General features: G+C 39.7%; 1 protein-coding gene across 9 annotated transcripts in view; it reads left to right on the top strand.

Moving 5' to 3' along the window:
* ablim3.L (actin binding LIM protein family member 3 L homeolog) overlaps nucleotides 1-12,589 on the top strand; it is a 125,547-nt gene extending 112,958 nt beyond the window's left edge. For 8 of the 9 annotated variants that reach the window (XM_018252155.2, XM_041586201.1, XM_041586200.1 and 5 more), the window contains 8 exons: nucleotides 244-308; nucleotides 1,790-1,931; nucleotides 4,024-4,053; nucleotides 4,228-4,286; nucleotides 4,981-5,041; nucleotides 6,544-6,551; nucleotides 7,398-7,478; nucleotides 8,671-12,589. In XM_018252155.2, the coding sequence (XP_018107644.1) occupies nucleotides 244-308; nucleotides 1,790-1,931; nucleotides 4,024-4,053; nucleotides 4,228-4,286; nucleotides 4,981-5,041; nucleotides 6,544-6,551; nucleotides 7,398-7,478; nucleotides 8,671-8,784 (560 nt within the window). In that variant the 3' untranslated portion in view covers nucleotides 8,785-12,589. The remainder of the gene's footprint in view (nucleotides 1-243; nucleotides 309-1,789; nucleotides 1,932-4,023; nucleotides 4,054-4,227; nucleotides 4,287-4,980; nucleotides 5,042-6,543; nucleotides 6,552-7,397; nucleotides 7,479-8,670) is intronic. The other variant, XM_041586197.1, reaches the window with a different exon arrangement.
* The last annotated feature ends 7,126 nt before the right edge of the window (nucleotides 12,590-19,715 follow it).

Genomic DNA, 19,715 nt, shown 5'->3' with positions numbered 1-19,715 from the left:
TTGATCCACCGGTCAGATCTCTGGTCTAAATGTTACAGAACAGATGTAGCTGGATAAATGTAAACACTGTTCTGGCTTTAGTGCCTGGAGCCACTGTCACAAACACCCTCAACAGAAAATGTGTTCCAATTCATTGTTCCTTCAATAACTCTTTTGTGCCATCTCTCAAAATAACTTAAACAATTGCACAGTGTGTACATGTATTGACAAAGGCACCATTGACTCTTGCTATTCTCTCTGCAGTGCCTCGAGCACGGAGATATTCATCAGGCGGAGAGGAAGATGGCTTTGATCGGAGCATGCATAAGGTATCGGCTTCTCTTTCTTTTTTTGTGAATGGGGTGGCAGAGGTGGTGAAAAACTGGGACAAGCTGAGCAGCTGCTGAAATGGGTTCTGATCTTCTCCCTTGTATTTGTCTGTAACGTTGCTGATAAGAAACGAAGCCGCACCTATTGTTATAGGTTCACCACTGTGGGAAAAATGTGTTAAGCTCTCTTGAGGAGAAATAGACAAAAAGGCTATAAATTATCAGTAGAAGAACAACTAATAGCAAGGCTATAGAAAAGGAATAAGATTTAAGTCAACATTTTTTTATTTGCTTCTTTGGTATGGACAAATGAACATGCTAAAATGAGTTAATACATCTTCTTAGACCCATGATACCCAGGTCATATTCTCTATGAGCATTTTCAACTGGCCCAAATGTTGCCATTTAAATGAATAGGATTAACCTGACCCTAACAGTCGGGCAGATAAGCCAGACCCTTACAGTCGGGCAGATAAGCTAGAAAACATAACACATCCAGGTTCATCTCTGCCAACTAACAGACTAGAGATGTGTTTCCTGTGCCTTGGTTCTTAATTTTTGAAATGGATGTTTGCTGCTGTTAGATACTTATGTTTTGTAACTGTAGTGGTCCATGTCTTCATATGTAATTGCTCATGAGCCAAGGGTACAAAGAGTAGATATTTGCAATTAAAATATATAAATGGCTATGAAGAAATGAAGAAAACACCCTAACAATATTTTATAGAAAGTATTTTAAAGTAGTGCTGGGTTTTTTCTGAACAGATATATATATATATATATTAATTGTGCTTTCATTTTATGCAGGGATAGCTAAAAAGGTAATTATTTTTCATTGCTCTTCAGGGTGCAGATAGCAACCCTGGGGGCTTTGAAAATAGAAAAAAATAAATGATGCAACCTTAAAAAGGGACAATGTACTCTATTTATAAGGAGGGTGTACTTTAATTGCATAGACAGTAACATAGTTGGCAAATGTTTATTGTATTCAACAAACAATTATCTGCATATCAGAAGGAGCTGCAATATTCACACACTGCATTTTTCATATACATAGGTGAAATAGCATATCTGCATAAACCAAGATTTTGCTGTAGAGAATGGTTTGGCCAAGAGATCAACAATTTAGTTGTATCACAACAAAGTATGTGTGGAACCCAGATTGTTGTGTGTGTGTGTGTGTTTTATCCGGTACATAAACTGAGCCATGTGTCAGAATAATGCCAATTTTAATTTTTTAAAGGGGAACTATCATGAAAACTAAAGTTATGACACACAGAATTCATGTAAGCAGAAAGATTTCAAGATAATTAAGAGTAACTTGATTCAGTTATAAAAGATACAGAATTGATTACATTTAGGAAGTTTCTTACATCCAAGAGATGAAGCATCTATTATATTTTTGCCTTTAACCATGCCTAAACCAAGGCTTAAAACTTGCTTTTCTAAATAAGCCCTAAATGTAACCTCATTGTGAGCAGATCCAGGGAGGGATTGGGCGAATGATTCTAAAGGAAGAGATGAAAGCTCGGTCCTACGCTGACCCTTGGACGCCTCCCCGAAGTTCTGCCGGCAGTAAGGAAGCTCTCCACACTGCGGGATACGAGGCTTCTCTTAATGGATGTAAGCCAAGAATTCCAGAGCTTGTATGTTGTAGCTGACTCCATAGAAAATAAGTGGCTTTTTGGTTCATTTATAGTTCATTGTTGGAGTTCATTATGGAGAAAAAAATGTTGTTTCTGCCATGCTTATCTGTTATTATTATATCAGGGCGAGTTTATTTATATTAGAGCTCAGCAAGTTTTTTTCTCTGTTTACTGTTATATCTGTTGACTATTGCCATTAGAGATATATAAAATGTTACATACAAGAAAGGAATAAGCAGCTGTAACTATAAAACTTGGCTGCATGTTGGATGTAATACTGTTATACTCTTAACATGAAATACCCTAGAGACTGAAGCTCACTCACTGGGATTTAAAGGAAATATAAACATTTAAATAAATAAATGTAGAATTGATCAGTGCAAAAATTGTCTGCTAGTATAATGAATTTTGAAACAACGGGGGACAGGGAATGGGTCAGAAGAATGAGAACTGTTCTGATGTTGCTTTGCTCTTGAATAAGATAAGAAAAACTTCAGATATCTTATCTAATTTCTTTCCTGAGCAGAGCAAATCCCAGGTCCAGAGCATTCTGGATACCAGGTATCATACCTGTACTACTAAAATTGAGAAAGGGGAAACCTGGGAGGAGGAAAGAAAATGGCAGCCACCATTAACACAAGCATTAATAACACAAGAAAACATACTTTCGACCTTTAAGATATATCTTCTGGATGGCTTCCATGTATGTAGAGAATATAAACATGGTTATGCTATGCAAAACAATAGCACAGGAAATAACTGTTTCTAAAAGTATATTTGGGAACTATGTACAGAATTCCTGCCGTTATTTTTCCTTGTATGATAGTATCATTCTAAGTGTCTTGTTGCCATCACCAGAAAGAGGTTCAGTGAACTTTCATCAGTTCTCATTGTTATATTCATAGAAATGTCAGATTTAGGAGCTCTAACTCCAAAGTTTGCTCCCCTTAGCTTGGAAATCTGGTATTGCCCATTGTTAATGCAAACTAATATTTTATTTTTGCTTCCTGAAATGTAAAATGGTATCTGGTTGGCTGTTAGGGTAACTGACCCTGGTAACCAGAAAGCAGATGAATCCAAATGCTAAATTTCTAGTCTTATGAATAATATTTTGTAGTATTTCTTTATGTATTCAAAGCCTCTCCCATTCATCTTCTAGTCATTTAAATCATTGCATGGTTACCACGGTAAATGGGACTCAACAACCAGTTAACACCTTACATTATAAACTGCAAACAAAACAATCCAGTGCTTACAGCCATAGTATTGGTAAGCAAGCCCTATGATGTCCCTGGGTTTCAAAAAATTAGTATGACCTATATAAATGACGTTATTGGCTGTTGGAGCTTGTACCTTCATTGGGTGCATTGCATAGCACCATCAACAGAAATGCACAGAAGTTATATGAACACGTGCATTTAGCAAAGGGATCCAATGATCCTGCAAATATAAACCACCGAATAGGGATGCACTAATCCACTATTTAAGGATTTGTCCGAATCTGGAATCCTTTGTGAAAGGTTTGGCCGGATCCCAAACCGAATCCCAAACCTTAATTTGCATATGTAAATTAGGGAATGAGGGGGGAAGAAGAAAAAAATTGTAACATTTTTTTTACTTCCTTGTTTGTGTGATAAAAAGTCACGTGATTTTTCAGCTTTGGTTTGGCTATGAACTTGGAATCAGCCAAATCCGAATCCTCTGAAAAAGGCAGAATCTTGGCCAAATCCAGAACCAAATCATGTATTCGGTGCATCTTTACCACAGATAAAGGGCCTTTTGGCTCTGAAATCTTGTGATTCTCCCCTACATCAGAATAATATTTATTCATTGTAAATGTGGACATGCATAGAGCTTCTCCTTGCTGCCCTACTATCTTCCTGCCTGGACCTCTCTCTAACTTCATGTGGCCTGGCAGAGGTCCGTCTCATGCCTTTATGCATAGACAGCAGAAAATCTCACAATGAATAGCATACATAAAGCAACAATATATTCAAAGTCTGTGCCTGTGTCTGGACTAGGCAGTGTACAGATGTATGAAATGTAACTCTGGCTTTCCTTTCTTACAGCTCCCACCAGGCGCTATCTGGCTGACAGTGGTAAATACATTTTCCTTTTGGAGTCGCTGCATGCGAATATTATACCATTGTGGAGCAAGTAGCTGTCATGAGAGTGTGTAGCATGGCACATCTGTGTACAGAAAGGGTTTTTTTTCTATATTACATTCTAATAGTGACTGAGGTCTCTTTAACTTACTTTCCATTTTGTTCCAGATCCCTTGATTTCAAAATCAGCCTCACTCCCAGCCTACAGGAGGAACGGATTGCACAGGGTACATAACGGGAAAAGTATGGGAGGGGTGAAAGATTGTCTCTCGACAGGCATCTGTTTCCTTCTTTTTTTTTAATAGCACAACTTTAGGTCCCTTACATGAGAGAGCATTTGTATCTGTGTTTGCTGTGCAGTTTTTTGCGTTGATCTGATGAGTCTCATGGGTCTGTACCCACTGGAGTGCAATAGGCAATAGTGTGTATGCAATAGGCATCTGTAACTGCATCTGCTATTTTTATGCATTTTGCCACACAGGACAATAGGTACAAGCTCCTATGTGTAAGGGCCCTTAGTTTTCTTTTTGCGCAATCTTTCCTCCACTGACTTGTTTTCGTTTTGTTGCTTTCAGCCTCTTCTAAATCACCATTCATGTCAGTGACAGGGTAATGGCTGTTTCAGTCCTATTTCAGCCAGTGGAGTAACATTACGTGTGGCATTAGCCAAAAGGAAAGGAGACCTTATCTACAGTATATGTTGGGTGTATTAGTACACATTGCAAAATGTAAATATGTATTCCAGCATGTTAATTCAGGAGCATGTGTATATTTCTATATAGATAGAAATAGGAGAATATTAAGTGCTGCAGTGATTTGCAACAGCCTCTCCCTGGTTTCACTGTATTACAAATAACTTAGCTGATATATGTACAGTATATAATGTTGCAATGATGAGTAACTGTGGCTTTGTATGTCCAGCCTCCCAGCACAGAACTTTTTCACTATGACAGTGCCAACGCTGTGAATTGGGGAATGCGTGGTAAGAATTAAGTTGACCAATATTATTATTTGTTGCGGCTTCACAACTTTTTTTCAGAAAACATTTATACTATAGGTATCGGACCTGTAATCCAGAATGCTTGAAACCTTGGGGTTTCTGGATAAGGGGATCTATCCGTAATTTAATTCTCGATACCTCAAGTCTACTTAAAAATCATTTAATCATTAAATAAATAAGAATAAGAATTAATTATATCTTAGTTTGGATCAAGTACAAGGGACGGTTTTATTATTACAGAGAAAAAGCAAATCATTTTAACACATTTTAATTATTTTATTAAAATAGTCTATGGGAGATGGCCTTCCCATAATTTGAAGCTTTCCGGATATTGGATCCCATACCTGTATTAGGTAAAAGATGATACCTCTTAACAAATTGTAAACTAAATATATGCCAACCTCAAGGGCCTTATCTTACTGAGAAATATGGCTCCCATCATGATTATGGTTAACATATCATATTTGTCACAGTCTTAATGCTTTCCACTACAAACAGTGGCAGGTGTGTATGGTTAAATATTTTAAACCTAACGCAATATATATCAATGTATTTAATAATATGATACAAAATAGTGTTTTGAGGCTTTTCTAGAGATTTCAGATTCCGCTATTTCAACCCATCCAAAAATATGACTTCCATCCTGTTTAATCTGTTTGCTAAGATCTTTAAGCGCCACAAATTGCCTCCTGCAGCTGCCATTTAGGAGGCTCCATGGTGTGTTGCAAGGCAGTGGGCAAATCTCCTTTTCCTACAGAATCATGAAGCATAAATAAGTTGTTTTGTATAAATGTAGTAACATTTACAAATATATATATATATATAATACAAATTGGACGACCAGAATTTCGACTCCAACTCCCCCACAAAATGTAGATTATAATGCATAATGTACCCCCTACTAGAAATTTATAAAGATATCAGAAGTCACCTCTGAGTTATGTGACCTGTATAAAAGCACTCGGCCTACGGCTCATGCTTTTATATGGTCACATAACTCCTCGGTGACTTATAATATCTTTATAAAATACAGTAGGGGGTACATTATCCACTATATAATACACAAAAGCCATGAATATCCTGTAAATGATATCCTTATAAACGGTGCTTAGTGATGTCATTGGTTATAATCAGAGCCTAGTGATGTCATTTCTGTTACATGACTCACTGAAACTTATGTATTATTATGAAGTAATCCCTGTTGCAAAATGTGAGGATATTAGAAGTAACCTCGGAGTCCCATGACTCGGCCTTTGGCCTCGTATTTTTATATGGTCATGGAACTCCTCTGTAACTTATAATATCCTTATATTTTGCAAGAGGAGGTAGTTTATTCACGATATAAAGATTTCAGGAGTATGAAACTATGTCTGTGACAAAAGCCAGTTAAAATAGTATTCCTGACTAAAATAGTGCAATGTTTCCATGATCCTTTGCATCTCACTGCTCTCTTTCTTCTTCTGTTTTTGTCTGTTTTTATACAGAGTACAAGGTAAGAAGATTCATTGTGGAACCAGAAAGGCCAGTTGCTATGACAATAAGCCATTATATATAACATTAAACTGACAGTGTTTGCTTGTTTTGTTCAGTTACCATTTGCCTGCAGATCCCAGAGCCCTCCCAATAACTCTGTGTGCCATTCTGTAGCTTTAGCCTGATATCCTGAGAACAGTCCCAGGAATTACCCTTAATAATGAAAACATAGCACATTGTTTAAAGATAATTCACTTGGACATTGGTTTCCAGTATATATTTAATTGGGAATTATAGTCCATGCCAACAAAGGTTCTGCCATCCCAAGACGAAAGGCCTAGCCAATCAGGCCCGGATTTGTGGAAAGGCCACCTAGGCCCGGGCCTAGGGTGGCAGGATTTCAGGGGGGCAGCATGCTGCCCAACCACACCCACATTGGTTTAGAAACACTGGGATGTGCTGGAGATACAATATATTTTTAATTTCCGGTGCACCAATCCCCATTGCTCCGGTCCCCCTGGAGGGGACAGGGGCGACGAACGGTAGTGGGCCTAGGGGCGCCTACTATGTAAATCCGGCCCTGTAGCCAATTGCTTAATAAGAGGCTTTAAGATGCCTTCCAATACATAATAATGGCTCTGGTTTTGGTATAAACTTAGTACAATTAAATTGTGATGGAAACCCTGCTTATTTCTTTGCTGAGCTATTCTCAGTGTAGCTCCCAGGCCCAGACCATCAATCTGTGGATTTTGGCAAATGCCAGCGGGGCTGCTGTAAGATGCAATAGACACTCACTATTTATTGCGCCTGTATGGACTGATCTTTTTAAACAGTAACTGGAAAATTAACAGCTGTTTCTTGACAGATTTATCCATATGAATTACTTGTTGTCACCAGTAGAGGGAGGACTAGACTTCCTAAAGATGTAGACAGAACACGCTTGGAGGTGAGCACTATTTTCTCACACCCTGTGGCCCTCTGTTTTTGTTAATAAATTTGCCTATCCCAGATTATTTTATGGGGGAATATCTGATGTCTATCAGATAGTCTGGCAGCAGTGTTTTGCCTGTAACTGGCAGACTCAACCTGTCTGAGGAGGCTTAAGGTGGCAATAAATGCCTAGTTTGGTCAGACTGTTTTGCAGATTTATATCCTATATATTTATATCCTATATAATCCTTATATTCACCTTATGATTCACTTTCAGTGTGTGCAGGATAATAAAACAATTTATAAGAAAATTTGCAATTGATCTTCATTTTTTTATTGTTTGTTTTTTCCTTATAAAGAGCCACGAATATCCTGTAAATTATATTCTTATAAACAGTGCTTAATGATGTCATCGGCTATAATCGGAGCTTAGTGATGCCATTTCTGTCACATGACTCACTGAAACCTGTGTATTATATTAAATAAAGTACTCCCTGTTCCCAAATATGAGAAGACACCTTGGAGTTCCATGACCGGTATAAAAACACTCAGCCTATTTTTTATATGGTCATGAAACTCCTCGGTAACTTATAATATCCTTATATTTTACAAGAGGGGGTACTTTATTCACTATAATAATAACATTTTTTGTTGTGCAGCTCTCTGGCTTGGAATTTAAGAATTATTTGGTTGCAAATTATATATAATATTGATACAATAAAGTGATTCTACAGCAAGGTATGATAATATTGGTGATATTAAAGGATAAGTAAAGCATAAAAAAATATGGTTATAAATGGTTTATTTTATATACTGAACTTACTGTACCAGCGCAGAGGTTCAGCAGCCCTATAAAAGCAATTATCCAGGCCTTCAGAGTTGTCTACAGTACCACCCATCTTTGATTTATGTAAATCAAGGGCAATATTTCTATATAGGCATCTGAGGGCCCGTGACTAGGACAACAACTATAGATGCCACCTATCCTTTTGTTAAAAAGAAAATGCTTTTAAAATATTCCACCCAGCCTATCACCAGACACTTACAAATAAATCTATTATTGGAGCTTAGGAGTAGGGGGTACCCCTTCTTTTTAGCTAAAGGGCTGTGGTAATGTTGACTGGGTACAGAAGTCTAAAACATATGGAGTAATATGTCTACATTTATTCTTTATCTCTAATTCTCTCTTTCTCACTCTCTCTTTCTAGCGTCATCTATCGGCAGAAGAGTTCTATCAGGTCTTTGGAATGACCATATCAGAGTTTGACCGCCTGGCACTGTGGAAAAGAAATGAATTGAAGAAGCAAGCCAGGCTCTTTTAATCCCATCTAACATGTGCCTCAGATATAAATAAACACCTCTATAAATATATTTATAAATATATATATATATATAGATCTTCTGTATGATTATCACATACCATATATATATTGTATTATAGGATAATCTCGCCCTAGGCTGAGACTTTTGTTTTAACCCTTTCAGACGTGGAAAGGACTACAACCTGTTACTATGCAATGTGTTGCAATCCCTTTTACCACTGAGAGGGTTAACCTGAGTTGAGAGCTATTTTGAACTCTCGCTTATATTTTTTAAGGCTGTTTTTTTATTTTCTATACGCTGCTGTTTCTGAGAGTTTCAACCTCCACCAACAGGGAGAATATACAGTACATAACACATTGCTTTTACAGATATATGGTTTGACTCTGGCATTACTCATTTTGATGCGAGAACTTGCAATTATTTCCATTCTGTAACAAAATTACCAATAATTTACCACCGGCTTATTGGCTATAGGTCGTTTAGAAATTGCAGCCTTATACAAAGTGAGTTTCTAAAAATGCCATATGACGGACACTTGATAACATATTGGGCTGCACTGCTTTAGGGTGCACCCCTGGGAAGATGCCACCGATTAATTTTGGCCATTAGCCAGGAGAACCATTCACAACTGACCTGGAAAGCAGCCAAAATCCATGATTCTGTATTAGTGCCCATGTCTCCGAGGTTTACCAGGCCTGCTTCCTGCAGTTCATGATTCCTTGCACTGTGAATGTCAATGTTTTTTCTCTGCTTATGGACCCAAACACCCCATAACACCAACAGCATGTGAAAGCAAAGGGAAGTACTCAGTTATCTATGTGGCCTTACAAATTACAATTATAGATAGACATGGATAGACATTCTCCTCCATCATGCCCCAGTATGTCATCTCCTCTGTACCCCCTGTCCTTTTTATGGCAGAAACTAGGTGCTGAATTGCAAATGCGTAGTTACACACAACAGCCAATCAGTAATTTGTTTTGACCAGTTTACTGCCAGTAACAAAATGGAAGCAACTATTTGATCGGTTGCCATGAGCAACTGCACTTCTGCCATTTCGTAGCTATGTTAGTAAACCTGCCCCTCTCTGTTTTGCACATTTTCTCTCATTTGTAATAAATGGTGCACGGTTTACTACAGGTCCAGTCATCTATAGCAACCGACCAGCAGGTACCTTAACTGACCACCTTTTTGAAAGCAAACATCTTATTGGTTGCTATGGTTTACTACCCCTGGGCCTTCTGTCTTGTATTACACATGGGGGTTGCCTATGAACAGGTAGAAAAAATATTTCAAAAACATTTTTTTTCAAAACTGCCCTGGCACTTTTCAGCCTGAGGATATTCTAGTGGCTGCTCTAGCATAGACAATGCAGCGTGTGCCATCAGCTTAACGCTACCAGCCTTTTGCCTACTATATTTTGTCTTCACTTAAAACGTGGCATGAAGATGTCCTAAAATCACCCCCATTATAGTCTGTGAAAACACACAGATATTTGCCTTGCTATTGCCCCTCGTGTGAGTTTTCAGGAGAGAATTGCTTGAAATTCACATGTACTGCCATTTTCATGATTCCCGTAGAAAGCAAGGGGTGATTGGAGATGATTTGGGGCACTTTGACACTGTATTTGAATAAAAGTAAAATAAAGCCAACCTCCCCCAGGGAATGCTGGAACAAATGGAGTTCTCTAAACAGTCCGTGTTCTTAAAATTCATTCCCAACCAAACCTAGTGAACTTTCCAGAAAAATTCACTTACATTTTTAACCTAAAAAAAAGTTCAAATTCCATCCTGCCTTGTAGGAGGAAATCTTTGCATATGATTTTCTCAATACTGAAAGCTGGTATGGATGACCAGAGGATGGTGATTTTTGTACAGAGAAAACATGGGGCCCTCACTGGCCTGTGATTTGGGAGAGATTCCAAGATGGCCAGTGGTGCTAAAATGAGCAAAGTTAGGCAGTATTAGCATTATACTGTAGCTTCCCTTAACCAGACGAGAATCCGCTCCTCCACTGCTGCCCTTCTGCCCGGTGTGCTTGCACCCAGAAACATTACCTCAACTTGGGTGCAGACAGACATGGGAGATTTTGCATTGCGCACCGAAATCCACCGCATCTGCCTGCACCTGAGCAGGGTTAAAATTTCAGCGTGCAGGCATGTCAGGCAGAAGCGTAGGAGGGGATCCAACTTGTCTGGCCCCAGCCTTAGACAACCACATGTGCAAGGCCATACTGTACTGATCCAACTGGACTGATTGTGGTGCTGACCATTCCAGTTTAGGGGTACATGACTACTTCCATTCTTTAGTTGGGACATGAGCACACAGTTCAGTGGGAGGTATATGAATTCATTGGTCTCTATGTGAACAATTTCAGTTCTCACAGATACTTATAAATTGTAATACACTGTCACGCCCTTTTTTTGCCCGTTAAAATCCAAACTTATCCCTGGGGCCTCGGATAGACTAAAGCCTGAAATCTCCGTACTAGTGGCGTGGCTAGTAGGGTTGAGTCCATGATGCAAAGGTATTTCAGTGGCGTAATGCTTGGGGTCAGTACAAACAGTTGAAAGATCTGCTCAAGAAAACTACGTGTGTGGAGTTTAGTTTGTGTCTGTCCTATAAATGTTATCATATTTTGTATATTATTTATATATGATATGTATGTTATGTCATGAACACAACTCACACTTTAGCAGAACCCTAGTGACATCTAGTGGTTATTCCAGCACCTGTACTTGGATGTGTTCCTGCTGTGTGTGTGCAAATGTTTTTTTAGAGTGCTCCGTAGAGCTTAAAAATGTGACTTTGCTGTGCCTCATATCAGGCAAAAGATATGCCTGATAATAAGAGCAAGGAATATTTTTACACCTTAGCAAATTGTGTTCTTAATGTCACATGCTAGTAATATTACGGGCTGGCATGGGAATGTATAGCACTGGTTAGAAAATGAAAAGACATAATACCATGGCCACATACGTTTGGTCTGTGCAGTGTCCAAAGGATTGTATAGAAGTCTGTGTATATATTTACAGCCACAGCAGTCGACGTTTCATATTTACTGCAGGGCTAATACCCCATTAATTATCTATGTGATAGAAGCAGTTTAGTCAAATGATGGGTTCTGGGCACCCAGAAAGCATTGTGCTTCCAACTTGCTCTTGAGCATGGACAGTTTTCCCCCTGAGTCTACATAAATCACATTTCTATTGGAATCAATGGTCTCTTGTTCTTTAGCTGTAGTTAAAATATATGGTGCTATATCATGTTGTTGGACAACAAGTTCCCAGCAGCAAGAATTCTGGGAGTTGCATTTCAGTGAAAGCTGAAAAAGCCACGCACCACAGTTTTATATTAGTATTGAGCATCACAGTAACATGGGGAACAGAAAAATAATTCATATTTTTTTTGTTTGTTAATCCAGAAATGTGCATTTATTGTTAAAATAACTTGTCAGACCTACACCTTACAGTAGATACCTCCCTGATCAAAAATATATATTTCTTGTAAGGGTTAAACGTCTCAACAGGGTGGGTGATTCAGACAACAGAGTAAAACCACAAACAACACCTGTGCCGCACAAACATTCCTTGCTACACTTGCCTTTTGTCTCCCTAATATTTACTACTGATTTAATCAGTATATGACTGAATGTTACCGGCAAGCCATAGATGCTTTGTGTGCTGCCAAAATGCAGGGTTTTACTGGATTCAATTTGTTTTATCACAAACATCACTTATCTTTTATTTGCCTTGCATTTGGACTCCAGAAGTTTCATATATTAAAACAGCTTCTTCTCTAAGCATTTCTCTTGTTGTGTCTTTTATTAAACTTTGCATTTGCCAAATTCCATAGTGTATATACAGCCCTGTTTTATAAATGTATATTAACACTACTTTTTGGTCAGTGTTTTATCTTGGATGCTGTAAAAAAAACATATCTGGGCCAAAATAAACATGGGCTAACTAATAAAATCCCTCCTGCTAGGATTATGAAAGTGCGGTGTTTCAAAGAAATATTATATTTCAGCATAAGGCATTCTGATGTCATGGTGTCCTGTCCTGCTGGGGATGAGATGCTAGATTTTCACAAAATATTAAGAGATCTTCTGGAAAAACACCAGAGAGAGATTAGCTTGGTGAACATGTTGAAAAGAATAGGTCACATAAAGATGAAACCACAAACTATTTTTCTTTCAATTGTTTTGTCTTTTTACCCTTGGGGTACTCAGTAGAAATAAACCACTTCATGAGTCAGCTGTAAACATTCAAACCAGCTGAGCAGAGATGTTAAACTTCCTATATGTAGTGGTGGGGGGGGGATTCACAGAGAGGTCACTCCCCCATAGGTGGCAGGAATGTGCAATAATGCATCACCTATTTTAGGGACTGTGGCTGTGGGATAGCAGGTATATTAGGGAGAGATGGTGCCTATAGTAGCAGTAGAATAATAGTCTCTGGGAAGGGAGTGTGGCTGTGGGATAGCAGGTATATTAGGGAGAGATGGTGCCTATAGTAGCAGTAGAATAATAGTCTCTGGGAAGGGAGTGTGGCTGTGGGATAGCAGGTATATTTGGGAAAGATGGTGCCTAAAGTAGCAGTGGGATAATAGCCTCTGGGAAGGGACTGTGACTGTGGGATAGCAGGTATAGTAGGGAGAGGTGGTGCCTATAGTAGCAGTAAGGATAATAGTCTCTGGGTAGGGGCTGTGGGTTAGCAGGTAAAGTAGGGAGAGATGGTGCCTATAGTAGCAGTGGAATAATAGTCTCTGGGTAGGGACTGCAGGGGGTACCCACAGGAGGTTGTATGTTTTACAACAACACTTGATGATCACAGGTGGATATCCAGGACTAAATAATGAGTTCCTATTCAAGCCCTGCCTTATATAGAAATAAAGCTCTGCTTTTACACAGCCAATGCCCAGTTTGCAAGAGCAGCTTCTGGAACTTATTTAAGGTGGATTTAGACGCACCAATAATATTGTACGAAACAAATTTTCGTACAATAGTATAGTGGGAAACGAGCCGACGGATATTTGGCTCGTCGATTGGGCCGGCAGGAAAATTTCGATTGGGTGCCATTGAAGGAACCTGAACATTAGCCATTGTTAGTGCTGAATCTTTATATACAGGTAGAATTTTATTGTTTCTACCTGTATATCTGACCATTCAGCTCTACATGTGTGTATTGAAACAAACAATCTTTCCTGGAAAGTCTTTTCCAGGAAAGATCATAATTGTAACGCCTATGGCCACCTTTTGTCTGACTACTGAAGAAATGCTGGACAACGTTATGGTCTCTGTGTTGATTAAAGTAGGGGTTGTACACAATGCAGCTAATGTAACCCCTGGTCTGCACGTAATTTATTAGTCTAGATTCTGATTTAAGGTTGGGATGAAGAACCTAATGATGAACAAGAAGAGTCTGTTTTTGGTTTAGACATGTCTATGCATTTAGCGTTCTGCCTGTGGGCAAATAAGCCAGATCTACACAAACAAGACAAAGTGCATATTGTTAAATAATTACACCAAAAAAGGTTTCAAGTTGGCATGTAATTAATGGCGTGTTTATAAAAATTCTTTGTTGTCTTTTCCCGCTAATGCCACCCATCATGATTACAGAATAATCTATAACAAAGAGCTCACTGTGCTTTGTTCTTTAATCACAGGCCTATGCTCAAATGTGTGCCATTTTTACACCTCCTCAGACCTGGCATCATCCTTTGAAGTCAAAGGGACAAATTCAGATGGGGACGACTTTTTGGAAAAATGTTGTGTAGAACAAGAATCCAAGACCAGGCCGGAGACAAAGGAACAAGGTTGGCTGAATGCTGAGCAACTGGAATCCAGAAACAGCAATACAGACAGAAGCAATGCAGACAGAATCCTCAATAACTCAGTACAATCAGGCAAGGGCAGGAAGCAGGACTGGGGGTTTTAAAGGCAAAGGGAGGTTTCAGTCAGGGAGTTGCACTTGCACCTGATGGACAAGCTTTTGTAGAACTTGGAACATGAACTAAATTAGTAGCATTTCTATTTGAGAGAGCCCAGTGCATAACCCCCGCATGGCATGCACAACAGCCCCTACCTGGTCCTCCCACCATTCACTTGCCTGCTTGCATTCTGGGTCTGCTTTCTCTATAAATATACCACTGTAGGAAAGGATTTACCGAGCTACATTTTTTGCCATGTAACATATTTGATTGGTTCAAGAAGCGACCTACCATATAGCCTGATCTTTACCAGAGGAATGTATAGGCCTGGTCAACAGTGTTCAGTCTGTCTGTTTACTGTTAAACAAGTGTCTCTAACATCTGACACCATCTGCTCCGTGGGACACTTTGGTTCTCTTTACACTTGACCTTTTTTTGGGTGGGGGTGAAAAATAAACAGAGAAACAATAGGGAGGATGCACTAAATGGTGACATGTTTTGATATGTGTCCATTTAAAATGGTGAGATTTGTAGTGCCAAAATATATGACTGTAACGTGAGAGCTTCCTTTTAATGTTTTGTGTATACAGAAGCACTTTCTGTTAAAGGGGACATACACAAGCTGATAATAGCTGCTGACTGGGTCCCTCCAGACTGAGTTGGCAGCTTACTGGCCTGTGTATGGTGTCAGCTGATGGGCCTGAATGAGCAATATCTGCCAGATATTTATAGGGGCAGCTTTGATTTTCCAGTTGGATTGAGGACTGCGTCTGCATGTTGATGCTGTTCATGATCCAACGGCCGGCATATCAGCAGTTATGATCCTATTGTTTGGCTCTTTGGTGCTGATGGGTGAAGGATACACTTGTTTTCCCATGGATGTATTACTATAATTAGGATATCATCATCAAAAAAAAAGGATTGTCAACTTTTGCCATCCAGGGAAAAACAGTGGCAGCCAAAACGTACTTGTCAGGCTGTTACTGCATATAGAGCACCAGTCTGACGCACACAGAATGGTGATTTTCATTGGATTTGGTTAAAATGTTTAATTTAGTGCTTTATACATTTCCCACAATGATCTACAGTGATCAGAATGTCAAAAACAGACATTTTTCCAATTTTCAACTTATACTGAGTCCTCAGCTTTTATTGTAGAGAATAGTTGGAAGCACTGTTGGAATTGCTGGAGGATGGGTACCATATGGAAAAAGGACATTGACTTGGTATTTTTAAGTCGTACACCCAAGTATATGTATAAGTGTACATCATAGATTTTTCATGCTGCTTTCGAAATTGTTGGGCTACTGCAGTGCTTAGTGCAGGGCTCAATTTAGCCGGCAGCCTACCCTGTGTAGAACGACTGCACTTTTGTGACAGTTGAAGTATTCTGGGAGATGTTGTTTTACAATAGCTGGATGTAGCAAGATTACACACTGGAATATAGTGGGGCAAATTCACTAAAGGGCAAATTTTAGCCTGCGAAGGCTTCGCCACACTTCGCTAGGCGCAATTCACCACTATGCTAATTCACTAAAATGAGAAGTTGCCTCTCGGCAGCCAAAAGCTGGCAAAATTTCGCTCGCCACTTGTGGCATGCCCCTCAAATGGTTAAAAAATTTTTTTTAATAGTTACAACTTTTAAAGACAATCCCACTTTAGAATATGAAAAAAAGTGTTTATTATCATTTTATTAACTTCAGCATACAGGATATGATGTCACTGACATAAGATTGAGGAGGATGTAGCTTCATCTTTTAAGTTCGTTAGGTCTAATCTGGCAAAAGAAACTCCGGCGGAGTGAATACAGTGAATTTGTAATGATCGTTTGCCTGCGCAAAAATTAGCTTGACAATAGGAAACTGAACTAAAGACAGTCTCTTTGCCAGCAAATTGCCCTCTATGTCTGTTAGTAAATTGGCAATGTCCCTGCAGATGAGATTTATGGCGAATTTTCGCTAGCCACGGCCACTTCGCCCTTTAGTAAATCTGCCCTATTGACCTGTATTTTGTCATTTCTTGTATTTTTTGTGTTTGTGAACCCGTCACTAGGTGGTGCACTGCTTTGTGTTCAGTATTGACATTGTTGTCATACCCTAACATGAGAATGATTTAACATATCCAGGTTGGGCGGTTTGTAGTATCAAACACCAGCTGAAATTCAGCAGGATCAATGTTTATGGCAACCAGTTAGCTGCTCCCAAATGCAGAGAATAAATTTAGCACAGATGCTGGAAATTTTGTTAGCTTCCTGAGAGTGCATGGACTATCCTTGGGCTGTCAGCGGGGTGCTGGGAATAAATGCTTGGAAACATCTGGTTTTCCACAACCTACCCATATACCTGTATCTAAACCGTATAGGACAGATATCTAATGCATTGTATACATAAGGCACCAGGGTGGATTTCAGGCATTGTATATATTTTCAACATAGTGCCCAAAATCAGCATTTGCCACCTGAAAATCAGCTGAACATCTGAAAGCAACAGCTCTAGTGCTTTCTGCCTAAATTGACTAAAAAATTAAAGGGTTACAGTAGTGCAATACTTGATATATCTTTATTCTTTAGGCCAGTGGTTATAAACTGTAGGGATGGCCCTCATAGGGGTTCTGGACTTATAGGCGAGGATACTAAATCTTTAGGTCATTTTTAGTGTGAATCCAAAATTCCAAAACCACATCTCTATGTTAAAAAGTCCAGTTATAGGGGTCTGCAACAAAATAAAATGTGATTAACAATTTGACTAGTGTCAGCTTATGGCTCTCAAGCTTCATCCTGGGAATTGTAGTTTAGAAACAACTGGATATAAAATGAAGATAAAATAAGTTGCTTCTCCTGTCTTGGAGAAAGTCATTGGGACACAATGCCACATTATCCTTCATACTTCTCATCGCCCTGCCACACTTATTTCTCCCTACTGCCTGCTAGAATTTTCTAGAAATCATATGCTATATACACCACCATATAACCTGTCACCAGCTGTTCAGCGGCACAGTTTCTGGGGAATGTTGGTTGCTACTAATCCTTTATGTCTCACTTTGAAATTTGTCACCAAGGCTTTTGTGAGGAGAAATCATATCAGAGAAACAGCTGGAGCTGCCGAGTAGCAGAATCAGCCCACACGGTGAGAATAGGGTTTGAATGTCCATGTTGTGCAGATACTGCAAGGGAGTAATAGGAGGGGAGGCACAAAGATGCCGAAAGATTGGAAGAGTTCAGAGAGCCTTTAAAGGATAATAAACGGTATCACTGGGGGTGCAAATTTGTTAAATGCCCTCACTAACAGTATTCACTAACCTCTTTCTCTGGGAACACTTCCTCTAGCCCAGGTTAATTTTCAGAAAGGCATCTACCCAGGCATCCAATGTGCCCCCTTTTTAAAAAAAATATATTTTAGCGCTGGTGTCAGGGTGAATTGCTAGCAGTAAAACATATGGATCTTGTAACAGGTCAAAATGCAATTTTCGACTGGTACGTAATCCATATATTTTAGTGCTGCCGATATACACTGAATCCTTCATGAATCCCATTCGGGATCCCCATTTGGACAGGAGCATCAAGGCCTTGCCAAGGTATTTTGGCACCTTAGGCTTCAATCAGTGCCCCCCCACCTGGTATTGCATTACCATTTCCCACTTTACCATTCATATTACCCTCTGTACCCTATTAAAATAGGCCCTGGCATTTCAGGTACACAGAAGCCCAATCAGCCCTCACAGAGGCCCAAACAGCCCACTAAATACTGACTTTCTATGGCACCTTATAGCAGCCCCTCCGGCATTTGCCAGAACCCACAGATTGCCAGTCTGGGCCTGGTGTCAGCAGCTGCCAAGAGGGAGGTGGGAAGTGCTTCTGGCCACAGTACGAATCACGACAAGAGGGAGTTGGATCAGGCAGTTTATAAAATTGAAAAACCATTAAAGGCCAAGCAAACCAAGATTTAAAAAAAAAGGCCTACCCCTAGTTCCAGCCTAGTGCAAGTCAGTGCTCAGGCACACTTTTTACATGAGCCTATATTCATAAGGGAGCTAATTCTTCTCTTTTAAATAATACAAAAACACATCCTGACACTTCCAGGCCAATAATGAAGCGGTTTTATTTCCTGTCACAGAAATGGCATTTTACTGCACCGTCACCAAGTGTGCGCCCTCTCCTTGCAGGTGCGTCACAGGCAGCCCCCCTGGAAACTCGCGGTCTTTGGCCGGAGTGCAAACGCTAAAAACTAGCGCCTAAAGGGCTGTTGATATAAATAAAGCTCAGTACTAAACAATTACTGACAGGAATTTATTCTTCTGAGGCATGTGAAGCTCCCCATAGCGTCGCACAACACATCTCAGCTGCAATTGTGTGCAGTGGACATACCTCCCAACATTTTGGAAGTAAAAAGAGGGACAACATTTTTTTTCCCGCATGTAGCGCAGCAATTTTTTGACCACACCCCTTTCTGTGGCCACACCCCCTAATTACCATGTTTGTTTTACAAAATTTGGCAGGTTATGAAAGTTTGAAAATATTTCTCCTTATCTAAACTGTGTTTTTGTGTCTAAAAATTGTTACAAAGTATCTTATTTGCACCTGTTAGATGTTCTGGGCTCTCTGCTAAAAGCCAATTAAGTGAGAAACTTTGTTTCTTTTTCTGGCTCTTCAGTGCAGAGAAAGAGGGACTTTCCAGTACAAATGAGGGACTGCGGGTTGAGCTGTCAAAAGAGGGACTGTCCCTCCGAAAAAGGGACAGTTGGAAGGTATGTTACACGACGCCACTCTGTGCCCCACAAGTTAATGTCTCATTGTCTCTAACTTTGTTATTTCATTGTGAGTGAGTGTATCAGTGCAACACTGTGCCCGCCGCTGCCCCTCGCTTGTTGTCAGTTGGTGTCAGTGAGCAGCAGCTGCAAGACCCGCGCACCTGTCCTGCGCTCCTCTCAGGCGCATATTTTTGGAAAGCGCGAAGCAGTGAGATCCCAAAGGGAGATTATTCTGCGAGAGGTTTCCCTGGAAT

This window comes from Xenopus laevis, chromosome 3L, assembly GCF_017654675.1.
Source record: "Xenopus laevis strain J_2021 chromosome 3L, Xenopus_laevis_v10.1, whole genome shotgun sequence".
In the NCBI taxonomy this organism is placed as follows: Eukaryota; Metazoa; Chordata; class Amphibia; order Anura; family Pipidae; genus Xenopus; species Xenopus laevis.
Note: the sequence above shows the minus strand (reverse complement) of the source record. Positions and strands in the feature narration are given on the sequence as shown.